Here is a 16843-nt window from a genome sequence, read left to right as displayed (position 1 = left end):
AAGTTTGATAGAGTGTATCTTTCAGTAGCATCCTGAGAGAGGATTTCTAGAAGTTAGTTTTTGGAGACTTCTTGTATTGCTTGTCTATTGCTTTGTAATTAATTACTCCAAAACTTAGTGGCTTAATGCAACAATAAACATTTATTATTTTGCAGTCTTAGTGGCCAGGAATTTGGGAGCAACTTAGCTTGATGATTCTGGGTCAGGCAATCCCATGAAGTTGCAGTGAAGATATCAGCCAGGGATGCAATCATCTCAAGGCTTGGTTAGGCTGGTGCATCCGCTTCCAAGGTGACTCATTCACAGGCTGGCAAGTTGTTGCTGGTTCTTGGTGAGAAGTCTTAGTTCTCACATGGGTCTCTCCACAGGCTGATTGAGTGTCCTTATAACCTGGTGCCCAGGTTCTTCCAGACTTAGTGATCCAAGATAGCAAGACAGAGGTGACTGTTTTTATGACCTAGATTTCTGCCACATTCTGTTCATTATAAGTCAGTTGCTACGCCCTACTCATTTTTTTGGCGGGGGACGGAGCCTTGCTTAGTCACCCAGGCTGGAGTACAGTGGTGCGATCTCGGATCACTGCAACCTCCACCTCTTGGGTTCAGGTGATTCTCCTGCCTCAGCCTCCTGAGTAGCTGAGATTATAGGTGCCTGCACTACGCCTGGCTTATTTTTTCCTTTTTTATAGTAGAGACTGGGTTTCACCATGTTGGCCAGGCTGGTCTTGAACTCCTGACCTCAAATGATCTGCCAGCCTCAGCCTCCCAAAGTGCTGGGAGTACGGGCGTGAGCCACTGTACCTGGCCCGTCCTACCCATATTCAAGAAAGAGTATTAGTCTCTACCATTTGAAGTTAGGAGTATCAAAGGATTACTTGACATGTTTTAAAACCACCACATCTTTCCTGTCTGAAAACATCTTCACTCTCACACTTAAGAGTATGATATTCTAGATAGAAATCATGTTTCCTCAGAATTTTGAAGGCATTGTTCCATTATCTTCTAGCTTCCAGCATTGCTTTTGTAAAGTCTCTTACCATTTTGATTCCTGATCCTTTGTACATGACCTGTTTTCTTCCTGAATACGTTTAGGATCTTCTCTTTATTCTCATCTGGGTATTGTGGGATTGTGAGATGATGTGCTTTGATGTGGTCTTTTTTTTGTTCATTGTGCTGGATACCCAAAGGAGCTTTTGATTTTATGTATTTATTTGAATTTTTTTTTAAGAGACAGAGTCTTGTTCTATTGCCCAGGCTTGAGTACAGTGGTGCAGTCATAGCTCATTGCAGCCTCCAACTCCTGGGCTCAAGCAATCCTCCTGCCTCAGTTTCCTGAGTAGCTGGCCCATGCTGCCATGCTTAGCTAATTTTAAAAAATATTTTGTAGAGATGGGGTCTCACTATGTTGCCTAAGCAGGTCTCAAACTCCTGGGCTCAAGTGATCCTCCTGCCTCAGCATCCCAAAGTGCTGGAATATAGGGGTGTGCCATCATGCCTGGCAAGATGAACTTTTTAATAAAAAAACTCATATCTTTAGTTCTGGGAAATTTCTTATATATTATTTAATATTTTCTTTTAGCTTTCATTTTATAAATTTAATTCTTTTTTTTTTTTTTTTGAGACGGAGTCTCGCTCTACCGCCCAGGCTGGAGTGCAATGGCCGGATCTCAGCTCACTGCAAGCTCCGCCTCCCGGGTTCACGCCATTCTCCTGCCTCAGCCTCCCGAGTAGTTGGGACTACAGGCGCCCGCCACCGCGCCCGGCTAGTTTTTTGTATTTTTTAGTAGAGACGGGGTTTCACCATGTTAGCCAGGATGGTCTCGATCTCCTGACCTCGTGATCTGCCCGTCTCGGCCTCCCAAAGTGCTGGGATTACAGGCTTGAGCCACCGCGCCCGGCTATAAATTTAATTCTTTAGTCCATTTACTTTTATGTGTAAATTATGTATAATGTAAAGCAAAACCTATTCAGGATATAGGTAAACTCATTTTTCTTATTTTTTGAGACAGAGTCTCGCTGTGTCACCCAGGCTGGAGTGCAGTGGCGTGATCTCAGCTTCCTGCAACCTCCGCCTTCTGGGCTCAAGCGATTCTAGTGCCTCAGCCTCCTGAACAGCTGGGATTACAGGTGTCTACCACCATGTCCGGATAATGTTTTTATATTTCTGGTAGAGACAACGAGGTTTCACCATGTTGGCCAGGCTGGTTTTGAACTCCTGACCTCAAGTAATCTGCCTGCCGCAGCCTCCCAAAGTGCTAGGATTACAGGCGTGAGCCACCGTGGCTGGCCTAAACTCTTTTTTCTGTTGTCATTTATTGATATCAGATTTCCAGATGATTTGAAAAGTCACCTTTGTCATTTCTCCATAGCCAGGGTCTGTTTCTGAGTTTTAAAATTCTGTTCTGCATTTTTTTATTCCAATGCAGTATGCTTTAAAAAAAAAAAAAAAAAAAAAAACTATTGTAGCTTTTTAATGTGTCAGTCTCTGATAATATTAGCCCATGAAAATCTTCCAGGGCTGCAGTCCTGATAGAAGTTGAGAATTGTGACGCGTGTAAGTCAGGGAACTGCCAAAGAGGAGTTAGTTCTAAATACAGGTCCGTGTGAGGTGGGTACAATAATGGAAGCCTGGGGCCAGTTTCCTGGAGCTCTTTGAAGGTCTCCTGATGAGAAACAGCATCAGTGTCAGCCTGGGAAAGGGGTTATTAGTAAGTAGGATCAGTAAGTCTAGATGTGGAGACTAGAGGGATGTGGGATCTTGAAACTAAACCTATACTTATGAGTAGTAGTTTTTTTTGTTTTTTTGCTTTTTTTTTTTTTTGAGATGGAGTCTTGCTCTGTCTCCCAGGCTGGAGTGCAGTGGTGCGATCTCAGCTCACTGCAAGCTCTGCCTCCCAGGTTCATGCCATTCTCCTGCCTCAGCCTCCCAAGTAGCTGGGACTACAGGCGCCTGCCACCACGCCTGGTTAATTTTTTGTATTTTTAGTAGAGATGGAGTTTCACCGTGTTAGCCAGGATGGCCTCAGTCTCCTGACCTTGTGATCCACCCACCTTGGCCTCCCAAAGTGCTGGGATTACTGGTGCGAGCCACCGCGCCCGGCCGAGTAGAATTTTTTTAAAAACCAAAATAACTGCAGGGCATTGTGGCTCACGCCTATAATCCCAGCACTTTGGGAGGCTGAGGTGGGCGGATCACGAGGTCAGGAGATTGAGACCATCCTGGCTAACATGGTGAAACCCCGTCTCTACTAAAAATACAAAAAATTAGCCGGGTGTGGTGGCCGGCGCCTGTAGTCCAGCTACTCGGCAGGCTGAGGCAGGAAGATGACCTGAACCCGGGAGGCGGAGCTTGCAGTAAGCCAAGATCGTGCCACTGCACTCCAGCCTGGGAGACAGAGGGAGACTTCCTATCAGAAAACAACAACAACAACAACAACAAACCCAAAATAACTATTGAACATAGAAACCTTCACCGTTGAACAAAATAAAAGAAGACACAAACAAATGGAAGAACATTCCATGCTTATGGATAGGAAGAATCAGTATTGTGAAAATGGCCATACTGCCCAAGGTAATTTATAGATTCAGTGTCATCCCCATCAAGCTACCAATGACTTTCTTCGCAGAATTGGAAAAACTACTTTAAAGTTCATATGGATCCAAAAAAGAGCCTGCATTGCCAAGACAATCCTAAGCAAAAAGAACAAAGCTGGAGGCATCATGCTACCTGACTTCAAACTATACTACAAGCCTACAGTAACCCAAACAGCATGGTACTGGTACCAAAACAGAGATACAGACTAATGGAACAGAATAGAGCCCTTGGAAATAATACCACACATCTACAATCATCTGATCTTTGACAAACCTGACAAAAACAAGCATTGGGGAAAGGATTCCCTATTTAATAAATGGTGTTGGGAAAACTGGCTAGCCATATGTAGAAAACTGAAACTGGATCCCTTCCTTACACCTTATACAAAAATTAACTCAAGATGGATTAAAGACTTAAACGTAAGACCTAAAACCATAAAAACCCTAGAAGAAAACCTAGGAAATACCATTCAGGACATAGGCATGGGCAAGGACTTCATTACTAAAATACCAAAAGCAATGGGAACAAAAGCCAAAACTGACAAATGGGATCTAATTAAACTAAAGAGCTTCTGCACAGCAAAAGAAACTACTGTCAGAGTGAACAGGCAACCTACAGAATGGGAGAAAATTTTTGCAATCTACCCATCTGACATAAGGGCTAATATCCGGAATCTACAAAGAACTTAAACAAATTTACAAGAAAAAATTTACAACCCCATCAAAAAGTGGGTAAAGGATATGAACAGACACTTCTAAAAAGAAGACATTTTTGCAGTCAACAGGCACATGAAAGAATGCTCATCATCACTGGCCATCAGAGAAATGCAAATCAAAACCACAGTGAGATACCGTCTCACACCAGTTGGAATGGCAATCATTAAAAAGTCAGGAAACAACAGGTGCTGGAGAGGATGTGGAGAAATAGGAACACTTCTACACTGTTGGTGGGAATGTAAACTAGTTCAACCATTGTGGAACACAGTGTGGCGATTCCTTAAGGATCTAGAACTAGAATTACCATTTGACCCAGCCATCCCATTATTGGGTATATACCCAAAGGATCATAAATCATGCTGCTATAAAGACACATGCACACGTATGTTTATTGCGGCACTGTTCACAATAGCAAAGACTTGGAACTAACCCAAATGTCCATCAATGATAGACTGGATTAAGAAAACGAAATGTGGCACATATACACCATGGAATACTATACAGCCATAAAAAAGAATGAGTTCATGTCCTTTGTAGGGACATGGATGAAGCTCGAAACCATCATTCTGAGCAAACTATCACAAGGACAGAAGACCAAACACTGCATGTTCTCACTCACAGGTGGGAATTGAACAATGAGAACACTTGGACACAGGGTGGGGAACATCACACACTGGGCCTGTAGTGGAGTGGGGGGATGGGGGAAGGATAGCATTAGGAGAAATACCTAATGTAAATGACGAGTTAATGGGTACAGCACACCAACAAGGCACATGTATACATACGTAACAAAGCTGTACGTTGTGCACATGTACCCTAGAACTTAAAGTGTATATATATAAAAAAACCTCCACAGTCACCAAAGCAAGAGAGTTTTCCCCCTTCTTTTCTTGGTATCTTCTAGCTGTTCCATTAGGGCTTCATTTTCCCTTCAGGGGAGCTTTTTGAGGGTCTTGAGAAACTAGAGAAAAGGGAGAAAACTTTCCAAGAAAAAGAAAGAGAAATAAGAATGAGAATGGATTCATGGCAGTTCTGCTTTAAAGTATACTTCTGGTATGTTTAGAGATGCTTTCAATGCTTCAAACATTTCAGTTTCATTGTGGCTTTTTAAAAAATAATAAAGAATGATTAGTGGATTTTTAAAAGAATTTCTACTTGGCCTAATTTGTCAATAGGAAGAAAAGAGAATACTCCAATTAAATGTTCATATTCTTAAAAGCAAAAGGCTTATCACTCCAGCTCTGCATGTAGAGTCATCTTTGGTTGGGGAGATTGGATCTATTTATAGCTGCTACCATGGTCTTGTGGAGGGGGACTGCACTCCCTTTTTCTCTTGATATTTTCCAAGTCTTGTAGCACAATATAGATAAGGCTGGAATATTTCATAAGGCTTTACCAAAGGCAAGGGAACAAGCAGAAGGAAGTAAGTACAGAGAACAGCATGCAATGAAACCATGTTTGATGTGAAATCTAGTTTTAGTTTTCAACGTTGCTTTCTCCTTAGCTCCTGGCTTGCCTCAAATTCATACAAGCCATCTTTTCCCTGACACTCAGGAAACCCTTCAAGCATGTCTAGTTTCTAAATTTCAAACTCAAGAGAGAGGGCTTCCTGATTGACACCAGGAATACAGCCTACATGGGTGTGGCCTGTGTTTTCTACATATAGTCATATCCAACTATATCCCAATAGCTTCCACAAGACAGTCACATCTAGCTATATCCAATCATCTGATATCCTTCACTAGAGATAAACATGTGGCTATAGGTTTTTTATGTAATCTTTATATATTACGTACATTTTATGGCTTTCTAAATTAGGGCTACAGCATTATATAATTAAAAACATGGACTAGAGCTAGTAGAGCTGGGTTCTAGTCTATTTGCCAGTCTTGTCTGTTTTAGCGATTCAGTCTGTCTATAATTTTGTGGAGAGATTTGGATATGATTAGTCTGTAATTTTATAATTTAGACTATAATTGAATTATTTTAAATAATTATAAAATTTGTACTTAAATCTTTCTCTTTGCCTATTTTAATATGATGCTGAGATATTAGTGAGGCATAATGACCCAATTATTATTCCTTTGAGAAAATATCCATTTTATAATTATGTACTTTATAGGATAAGTTTTCCATTATGGTGACAGATGGGACCTACTTATGTTTAAAAGGGGCCATAGGGGCTTGCTATGAGTTTTTTTTTAAGTAAATATTTACCTCTAAATGTACCTTACCATAATTTAGATGTTCTTATACAGAATGTAATTGCATGTAGTTAAATCTATGCATAGATTCTATGTTTTCTAGTTTTATTTCTTTCATGTATTTGACATTTCTTCTTTAAATTTTTTAATTGAATTGAAAAAGCAAACAAAAGCATCATATATTAAAGTGCTTTAAGTTATTTGGTACTCTTAATTAAAATACACCAAGTTTTTTCCTTCTACTTAAGTATAATCTGTTTTTCTCCCCAGAGCGAAAAGCTGTTGCTATATGATACAGTCCAGAGTGAACTAGAGGAGAAGATAAGAAGGCTTGAAGAGGATAGGCACAGCATTGATATTACCTCAGGTAAGGAGAATGATATGATTGTGATGTTTGAGTGGCACCAAACCTTTGGTTTACTGTAGTGTCTCATCATATCTTAGTCTTCTAATACTAATATTATGTAAATGAAATGTCCCAGGAAAGAAGAAAAGGGGAAGAGCTCTAAAGAATTTCATGTGATGGTGATTATATTGTTATTGTAATTTGAATTCACACTTTAGAAAGATGTATAAAATGGAGCACATGACAAGGGACGAAACAGAAGTATGACAGGAACCTACTGGCAGAATAGTGTCAGGGCTGGATGTGGTGCTGCACATCTACATCTATAGTCCCAGCTATGCAGGAGACTGAGGTGGAAGCATCGTTTGATCCCAGGAGTTCGAGATTGCAGTGAGCCACGATGGCACCACTGCACTCCAGACTCTCCCAAAAAACAAAAAAAAGAATAGTATTGGAAGTTAGCTGCAGTATATATTTTCCCCTGAAAGTCTTAAAAGACTGTCATGTGGAAGAAGGAATGAAAACCTTTTTGACTTCATACAAGGTAGGACAAACTGATAGAAGTTATAGGGAGATAGACTTTTGTTTCAGAAAAAGGAATAACTTATTAATGATTAGATCAGTCAAGTGTGAATTTGGCTTTTTCAGGGTATTACAGAAAGGTTTTCTGCATTGAGTGGAAGGTCTACTAGGTTATCCTACAGTTCTTGAGTATATATTACTTTATCTGTTACAAAGTTTACTTCTCTTTGGGGTAGGCATGGGATGTCAGATAAGCTGAGCCTAGTGCCAGTGCTCCCTCACCTACTAGTCTGGTGACCATGGACAGTTACTTCACTTTTCTAAATCAATCTCCTTGTCTGTAAAAGGAAAATAGTAATAATACCTACCTCAGTGGTAGCTTTGAGGATTAGGTGAGACAATGCATGTAATATAAATTTTACAAAGTGCATGACAGTATGGTAATCGGTTCTTAGTCATTAAGTGCCAAATTGATTTTTGCTTTAATAAAGGCAGAGGAAAACTTAAACATGTAGCACTCATGAAATTATGTACAGCTTAATGTATATATACCCAACTGCCAATGAAGTTTTGTACATTTTTACATGTGACTAAATAGCCACCGTAAAATTATAGTCTTTTTTTCTCCTTCGTTCACCAGAAACCCACTAATACTTAATCTTTATTTACCTGCCAGAGCTGTGGAATGATGAGCTTCAGTCAAGAAAAAAGAGGAAGGATCCTTTCAGTCCTGACAAAAAGAAGCCAGTTGTTGTTTCAGATATCCTTTTCCAAATTTTCTGTTTCTTTTTTTCTTGATATATGTTTTTCCATTGTGCATGCCTTTATAACTTTTATTTGTAAACATTGACTTTATTTGCATGATCCTGTAATAAGCAAAAGATGATTTATTTATAAAATGACTGAAGACAGAAGATATAGTATATACTTTAAGTCAAGGGAGGTGGGAGAGGACAAGAAATTCAATCATGATCTCAACTTTGAAAATTAATGTGACTTGTTGTTCACCAAGGGCTTTGATGTGAAATAGCCATTTAGTATACAGTATGATTGTTTAATTCTCATGTACTTTTTTGTCTTTTTGAGACAGGGTCTCACTGTGCCACCCAGGCTGGAGTGCAGTGGCACAATCATGGCTCACCTTAGCTTCAACCTCTCGGGCTCAGGTGCTCCTCCCACCTTAGCCTCCTGAGTAGCTGGGACTACAGGCGCGTGCCACTCCGCCTGGCTAATTTTTGTATTTTTTGTAGAGATGGGGTTTTGCCATGTTGCCCAAACTGGTCTCAAACTCCTGGGCCCAAGCCCGCATTGGCCTTCCAAAGTGCTAGGATTACAGGCATGAGCCACTGCGCCTAGCTTCGTGTACTTTTTAAAAACATTTTTAAATGTTTCCGAAATTGGAGTATAAATTAATATGTATATTCAGTTTTGGCATTCCCTATGGTACCATCCCTCTACCCCCATCTTTTCCCCTCCACCTTAAAAACCAGTGATTAGGTTAGTGATATATATTACAATCAATGATATCATGGAATTAAGGGCATGTAGTTATGACATCAGAAGTACTAGACTGTATTTATGCTGGTACTAAGTGGTTTGAAGAATAATTTGAAGTTAGAATTTAGGATGCCAAAGCATTATGCCCATAAATCATTGTTCCATTTGCTGAAACATAGTACTTTGGAAATATAATTCAAAGTGTGTTATTCTTACAGCTAAATTGACCTTGACTATTCAACGTCCCTATATAGTTTATATGCTACAAGATCTTGATATTCTTGAAGACTGGACAACAATTAGGAAGGTATGATTAAAGAGCAGTGGAACATGAGTGTATTTTCATAGTCTTTTTAAGATGCTATGTTTTTTTATTAGTACATCAAAATATGATTATTGTAAATATGCTTTGCTTTTGCAACATTTTTCTAAGGCAATTTAATACTATTACAGATAACAGTGAACTACAAGGATATTTTAAGGGTTAGAGTCAGCAGTTTGTATTTTTTCTGTTATAATATAACTAATAATTTATGAAAAAGCCCAAAAAACATTTATTTAGTTTGCCCAAAAAGAATAACATCACCATCCGTGCCTAGTCCTTTAGCTGGTTCTGGCTTATAGAAAACACTTGATAAATATTTGTTGAACAAAAGAACATTTGAACCCTTATGTGTCTTGCATCCTATCATTAAACATTCAAGAATTATAGTCTTTTCTGTTCTTGCCTAAAAGTGGAGGCTTGTTTTCCATATTATAGTTTTTCATTTTTGTAAATTTCTTAATTGAGAGTTAGAGATTATTTCAGGTATTAAAAACATCTCTAGGAGAAATTGTTATCCCTCATATTCTTTATGGTCTTAGACATTAAAAATTTATTAGAGCAGCTAATGGTTATACTTTACTGTCTTTGTTCTGGAGTTAATCAGTAGTATTGTATATATTAAATGGACACCAAAATATATTTTCAGTCTGAACTCAGACTTCTTTCTTCCTTTTTTTTTTTTTTTTTTTTTTTCATTAAGGCAATGGCTACATTGGGGCCACACAGAGTGAAAACGGAACGTAAGTCATTTAGTCTGAGTTGAGAAATACTCTCTTTGGAGACTTGTTGAATCAAGGTTGTTAAATCATCTACATACTAAAGAACTCTCCCATCAGTGGTTTTATTTCATCAGTGAACACCGTACCTGAAATTATGAGGAATTCTTCTGGAGTCATTGTTTCATGTAAAAGTTTCAAAATTTCTGAATGTGGTATAATTCTTTCAGCGTTTAGCTACATTCTTATTGCTAATACTGGATCAGTAACTCAAAAAGTATTTATGCGGTGTTTTTTATGGGCTCTGTCATTCTGTAGCGGAAGTATTTGGAATTTGTGGGTTGGCTTCAGAGATTCTGTGAATCCTCTGAAATTATGTGCAAAACTCTGCATGTGCATTTTCTGAGGAGAGAGATCAGAATGCTGACATTTACACATTCTGATATGCCTTAGTAAAATTCATATCAAGTTACACTTCCTTGATTTTTTTTTTTTTAAGTCTAAAATCACTGCCAAAATGTGATTGACATTAGTGTTTAGGATAAGTTTCTCCATTTCTGCCTTCTTTCACTATAGGTGAGATTTCCTAATCCTTCTAAGGACAATGAAGCTAGATTTTTAATATGTTTTTAAGAAAAACATATTTGAAATACTTAGGAAAGGAATTTCTGGTCACATTTAAACAGCTTAAGTCATCTGTAAGAGACCAATTTCTGTTTTAGGCTGGGCATGGTGGCTCTTGCCTAGTGTGATCCCAGCACTTTGGGAGGCCAAGGCAGAAGGATCACTTGAGCCCAGGAGTTTGAGACCTGTCTGGGCAAGATGATGAGACCCTATCTCTACAAAAAATACAAAAATTAGCCAGGCTTGGCGGTGTGTACTTGTAGTCTCAGCTACTTGGGAGGCTGAAGTGGGAGGATCACTTGAGCCCTGGAGGTCGAGGCTCCAGTGAGCCATGATCATACCACTACACTGGGCAACAGAGCAAGATTCCATCTCTAAGAAAAAAAAAATTCCATTTTATTTTTAACCCAGTGATTCCTTTAAACTTTGTATTATGTAAGGACATTGCAGCAGTATTTGCCCTGGGGAATTAACTGCCAGAGCAGCTGCCTAGACCTGTAGAGCAGTGGTTCTTAACATTTTTGGGTAATAGATTCCTTTTGAGAATCTCATTATCATAGTTGAGTGTGTCTCCCTCCCACTCTTGTTATCTTCAGCATTGTATCCTATTAGTTTTACTTACAGCACTTCACTCAATTTGTCTTTTTTTTTTTTTTTTTTTTTTTTTTTTGAGACAGAGTCTCGCTCTGTCGCCCAGGCTGGAGTGCAGTGGCGCGGTCTCGGCTCACTGCAAGCTCCGCCTCCCGGATTCCCGCCATTCTCCTGCCTCAGCCTCCCGAGTAGCTGGGACTACAGGCGCCCGCCACCTCTCTTGGCTAATTTTTTGTATTTTTAGTAGAGACGGGGTTTCACCGTGTTAGCCAGGAGGGTCTCGATCTCCTGACCTCGTGATCCACTCACCTCGGCCTCCCAAAGTGCTGGGATTACAGGCGTGAGCCACCGTGCCCGGCCTCAATTTGTACTTTTTAATTTTGTCTATCTCCTAACTGGATTGTAAGCTCCACAAAGGCTAGAACCATCTCTCTTTTGGTCACAGCTTTTTCCCCAGCATACTTCCTTGTGTATAGGAAGTGTTCAGACAACATTTGTTAAATGAAAGAATATACCAGATGGTATTTTAAGCCCTGAGGATACAATGGTAAAAAAAAAAAAAAAAAAAAAGATGGACCTCCTGAAGCCTCTTTAGGGGAGGTGGAATCATATATATGTAGATAAACAGTTAAGAAAATAGTTACAGATTATAGTAATTACTCTAAAAGAACTGCGCAGTTGAGATAACAATTAGCTGAGAAGTGGGTAGAGTAGTTAGGGAAGCCCTCTCAGGAGCTAACATTTGAATGACTTCATGGTATGCTTTTGACACTGTGTTTCCATAAAAAAGATGATTTTTCCTGTATGAGTTATCTGACTAATGCCAGATGATTTCTGGAATTTAAAAATAGAAGTTGTACTTAGGACATTTCCTTTTTAGAATTAAAAGCCTGGGGAACACTTGGAACATGTATTAAACTCTGCTTCTTTTGATATATCAGATGCCTGCAGGGTAAAGAATAAGTATAATTTTCAATTGAAATATGGCAATTTATATTTTATATACTACTTAAAATTAGCACTAATAATTGATAACATACCTGCCTCCCCTTCTGGTACTTGATTAATCAATTGATGATTTATTGTTCATTGTTTAGCTTTGTTTAGTAGTTATATTAAAAACTTAATGATTATGTAAAAGAATGTAAGGAATAAATCTTTTTATTACATTTTAGGTTTGTTATTTAAGAAATATTTTTAGTCCTTTTTTACATATGCATGGATTGATATTAATTCTTAATATTCAGACCCTTTGTTCTTCTGACAGTGTTTTATTAATATTACGGTTTTTGAACTGATCCCTTTAGCACCTGTGAAACTGGAAAAACATCTGCACAGTGCTAGATCTGAAGAGGGAAGACTGTATTATGATGGTGAATGGTATATACGTGGACAAACAATATGTATAGATAAAAAAGATGAATGTCCTACAAGGTAAAAAAGCCTTTATTATTTCAGTGTTGCTCAGTATTGTCATTTACAACATTGTTGTCAATGAAAGATTTCCTGCCTCCATAGTGTACCTATATCATTAGTTGCCTGTGGATCCTTTTTTTTCACTTGACATATGGCTTACATCATGTGTGGACTGCAGTGTTAATATGTATGAACCAGACTTCATATTAAGTTTATGAACACAAACTTTAATGCAAGGGGAAATGTTGAAATTCTTTAGCCAGGTAGCTGATCCTGTTTCTTAATTCTTCTAGTAGATGAATTGTTAGGATTGTGCTATAATGACCCTTAAACCAGACTATTATGAATTTTTGGTGGAACTAGTAATCTTTAACTTTTTTGGATGTGTTAGAGTATTTTAGATAAAAAGAATTTGTATCAATTAGAGTAGGAAATAAATGGAAAATTAATAAAACCCTTAAGATTAATAGTAATTAAAGTATAACCTAGGGCTGGGTGCTGTGGCTCACACCTGTAATCCTAGCAATTTGGGAAGACGAGGCAGGAGGATTGCATGAGGCCAGGAGTTCAAGACTAGCTTGGACAACTTGGCAAGACCCTGTTTCTACAAAAAATAAAAAAAATTAGCCAGATATGGCAGTGTGTGCTTATAGTCCTAGCTGCTTGGGCAGGAGGATCGCTTGAGCCCAAGGGTTTGAGGCTCTTGGCCTCATTTCACCACACCACTGTATTCCACGCTGGGCAACAGAGTGAGACCTTGTCTCTCTAACAATAACAACAACAATGAAGTGTAACTTGAAAACTGCCTTTTAAAAGTCCTAATAATATGTCTAGGCTTAAATAAAGTTTATAAAACTATTTATATAGCCTTCTAAGTTTTATGTGGTTGTGACCTTTTGAAAATATTAATGTTCATCATCTTTCATTCTCCAGTGATGTAGGATATAATTCTCAGAGTAGTACCTTCTGTGGTAACAAAATATGGTTTTGTAGGTATCAGTGGTAAATAAAACAACTTGAGTTTAGTCTACAGTACACATTTTCCAAATACAGTGGTTTTAATTGTAAGATTATAATTTTGTCTTTAAATTTTTAGGACATTGTGTATAATAGCTTTTCTCATAGAAGCTCATTGAACTAACTACTAGTTTATATATGATACTCCTGGATTCTTCTATTTATTTTATTGTTTTTGAGATATTTTACCACTACTTAGCATAAGAGTTGTTTAAAAAGAGATGAGGCCAGGTAGAATAGCTCTTTCCTGTAGTAATTCCATTACTTGGGAAGGCCAAGGCAGGAGAATCACTTGAGCCACGGTGTTTGAGACCAGCCCTAGCTGGTCTTTTTGTAGAGAACCCCGTCTCTATAAAGTAAAAAAATTATTCGGGTGTGGTGGCAGGTACCCTTAGTCCCAACTACTCAGGCTGAGGTGAGAAGATCACTTGAGCCTGGGAGGTTGAACCCTGATTGTGGCATTTCAACTTGGGTGACAGAGAGACCCAGTCTCAAAAAAAAAAAAAATTCCTATTCACTCTTTAAAAAATAAATAATTAGGCCGGGTGCAGTGGCTCACACCTGTAATCCCAACACTTTGGGAAGCCGAGGAAGGTGGATCACGAGGTTGGGAGTTCAAGACCAGCCTGGCCAGTATTGTGAAACCCCATCTCTATTGAAAATACAAAAATTAGCTGGGCATGATGGCATGTGCCTGTAGTCCCAGCTACTTGGGAGGTTGAGGCAGGAGAATCACTTGAACCTGGGAGGTGGAGGTTGCAGTGAGCTGAGATTGCGCCACTGCACTCCAGTCTGGGTGACAGAATGAGACTCTGTCTCAAAATAAATAAATAAAAAATAAATAATTTAAAAAAAGAATAAAATATACATCTATTTCAAGAAGTAGATCTTTTTATGTAAAGATTAGTAGTGTAAAAAAAAAACTGGTATAAAAGTACTGTAGATGGTTTGATATTGGGAATTAGAGATTAGTATTTGAAAGATTTTCTGAAGCCAGGGCTGACATGAGTTACAAGTATGATACCAGATAAGTAGTGCTTTTAACTCCAGTTTTGTTTTGTTTTTTTAAGAGGTGGGGTGGGGATGGAGTAGGAAGAACGTGCTTTTAATAGTGCTAATAGTAAATTTTACCAACTCTATTAAGAAAAGAAGGATGATCTGCTAAGTATTGCTGAATGTGATATTTTTGGCAGCATGCACTGCTGATATGCAGCATTCTGGTAAACGACAATTATATACCAGAGTCTACTGTTGTAGGCCAGTTTATTTTGGTTTTATATAGGTAATAATCTAAAATGAATTGAGGAGACATATTGTAATTCATTCATTCGTTCGTTCTTTTTTTTCTTTTTAGTGCTGTAATTACAACAATTAACCATGATGAAGTTTGGTTTAAGAGGCCTGATGGAAGCAAATCTAAGCTTTACATTTCACAGCTACAGAAAGGAAAATATTCAATTAAACATTCATAATCATGATTTAAGTGTTATCTAAATTTACCTTATTAGTGTTACCAAATGTAATGTGCCATGAGAGTAAAAAAAATGTATTCAATAACTTAATATTCTCACTGAATCATGAGAGAATGTGTATTTGTAGGTAGTACTCTAAGTAGATCTCATTGATATGTTATTAAAAGAAACAGTAATAAAAATTTTATCATGATCCTTACGTTGATTTGCCTCTTAGGTCTGATGACCAACAGATATACTGTATATGTTAGGGGTTTCTTTCTAAAGATTTTTCTTTGGTTTTTAAAAAAGTTATGCAAATTTGTTTTATCTTTAGTAAACTATGACTACATTTATCTGCAATTTTAAAAATTTTCCATATCTTTGTCATTCATTGTGTGTTTGTAAATAAGGTCTATAAAATGTTTCCTATAAATGGTTTGTACTAGTACATTAGTGTTAAATCAGAACTGAAATTTAAACATATATATATGAGTATATATATATGTATATATATGAGGATGTATATATGGCATCATCAGCTTATTTAGAACTGATGGCCGTACCTTACAATCTTGTTTTACCCAAAATTAAGCTATTGGGTTTGAAAGCTAAAAGGAGCACTTTTGTAGAATAGCAACTTTTCTTTTCCTCTTCCTTAATTGTATGGTGGGGCGATGACCTATTTTTACAAATTATACATAATGAGTAAAATTAGCGTAAAGTGATCACATGCTTCTACCTGTATTTCTAGTGGCCCTTTAGAGGCAGGTATTTATACCTGGTATTTATGATGCAGTATATAAGTGGTGAACAATAACTGACAGTATTGTGCTTGCTGTACATGTCTGGTCTTTTGAAACAGATTTTAGTAAGCATTTTCCAGAGGTAAAACTGTGTCCTATTCTAATTTTATTCCTAGGGCAAAGTAGACAGGGATTATTTCCTTGAATCTGTTTCCAAATTAATATTTTTATCTTTGGTATTGCTACACTTTAAGGCCATTTGGTGCAATTTAGAAAGTGTTGGCCTCCCTTCCCTTAGCCACATTCAAAATTAACTTCCAAAACCTCAGGAACAGTACAAAGAATTAAAACCCTCAATATGGCAGCACAGCCGGCTGTAGTATATATTTAGGGTACACCAAATCGAGTATTCTTGGTGGTCTTGTGCACTTTAATTTCTGTTACAATAAGAGTTAAGAGGATGAGGAAGAAATCTACTCATTAACACTTACTGCAGAAATATCTGTGTTATTCCGTTTGTTTTCTTCTTATTTTACCTCTCCAAACATCTTCCTGTGCAGATCACTACTTCATAGTTACCAAATTTTAAAACACTTAACTTCTGAAATTCAGTGTCAGCAAAGTGATATTACATTGTTCTGTTTCTAACTAACATTAGCAAATGTACATAATGTCATAACCCAATAGTATTTGACAGTACTTATGTATACAATGTTTGATAAGCATTTTTAATAAGATTTGTATTTTTAAATTTAGTATATAATAAAAAGATGTGTTTGAGTGTGATTTGTAGTGTCTTGGATTACTTATGTGTATTTAGTTCTTTTTATAACCTATCCACTTCTAAGAAAGATTTGAATTGGTTTACGTTAATAGATATGGGGTGGCCTGGGTGCAGTGGCTCATACCTGTAATCCCAGCACTTTCTGTGGTATATTTAGATCTTCAAGACAGCTAAGTTATACTTAATTTTAAAATATATGCATATATATTGTATTTTGATTAAAAGGTACAGTGTAAGTTATGAAATTCTAAATAGAAAATCTTTGTTTTTTTATTTTTATTTTTATTTTTGGAG

General features: G+C 37.5%; 1 protein-coding gene across 2 annotated transcripts in view; it reads left to right on the top strand.

Annotated features, from left to right (window-relative positions):
- Positions 1 to 16551, top strand: part of LOC105477986 (BRMS1 like transcriptional repressor) — a 49542-nt gene extending 32991 nt beyond the window's left edge. For both annotated transcript variants that reach the window (XM_011734919.2, XM_011734920.2), the window contains 6 exons: positions 6785 to 6881; positions 8059 to 8142; positions 9122 to 9186; positions 9905 to 9944; positions 12443 to 12569; positions 14923 to 16551. In XM_011734919.2, coding sequence (XP_011733221.1) covers positions 6785 to 6881; positions 8059 to 8142; positions 9122 to 9186; positions 9905 to 9944; positions 12443 to 12569; positions 14923 to 15040 — 531 coding nt within the window. In that variant the 3' untranslated portion in view covers positions 15041 to 16551. The remainder of the gene's footprint in view (positions 1 to 6784; positions 6882 to 8058; positions 8143 to 9121; positions 9187 to 9904; positions 9945 to 12442; positions 12570 to 14922) is intronic.
- Positions 16552 to 16843: the final 292 nt, after the last annotated feature.

Source organism: Macaca nemestrina, chromosome 7 (genome assembly GCF_043159975.1).
Source record: "Macaca nemestrina isolate mMacNem1 chromosome 7, mMacNem.hap1, whole genome shotgun sequence".
In the NCBI taxonomy this organism is placed as follows: domain Eukaryota; kingdom Metazoa; phylum Chordata; class Mammalia; order Primates; family Cercopithecidae; genus Macaca; species Macaca nemestrina.
Note: the sequence above shows the minus strand (reverse complement) of the source record. Positions and strands in the feature narration are given on the sequence as shown.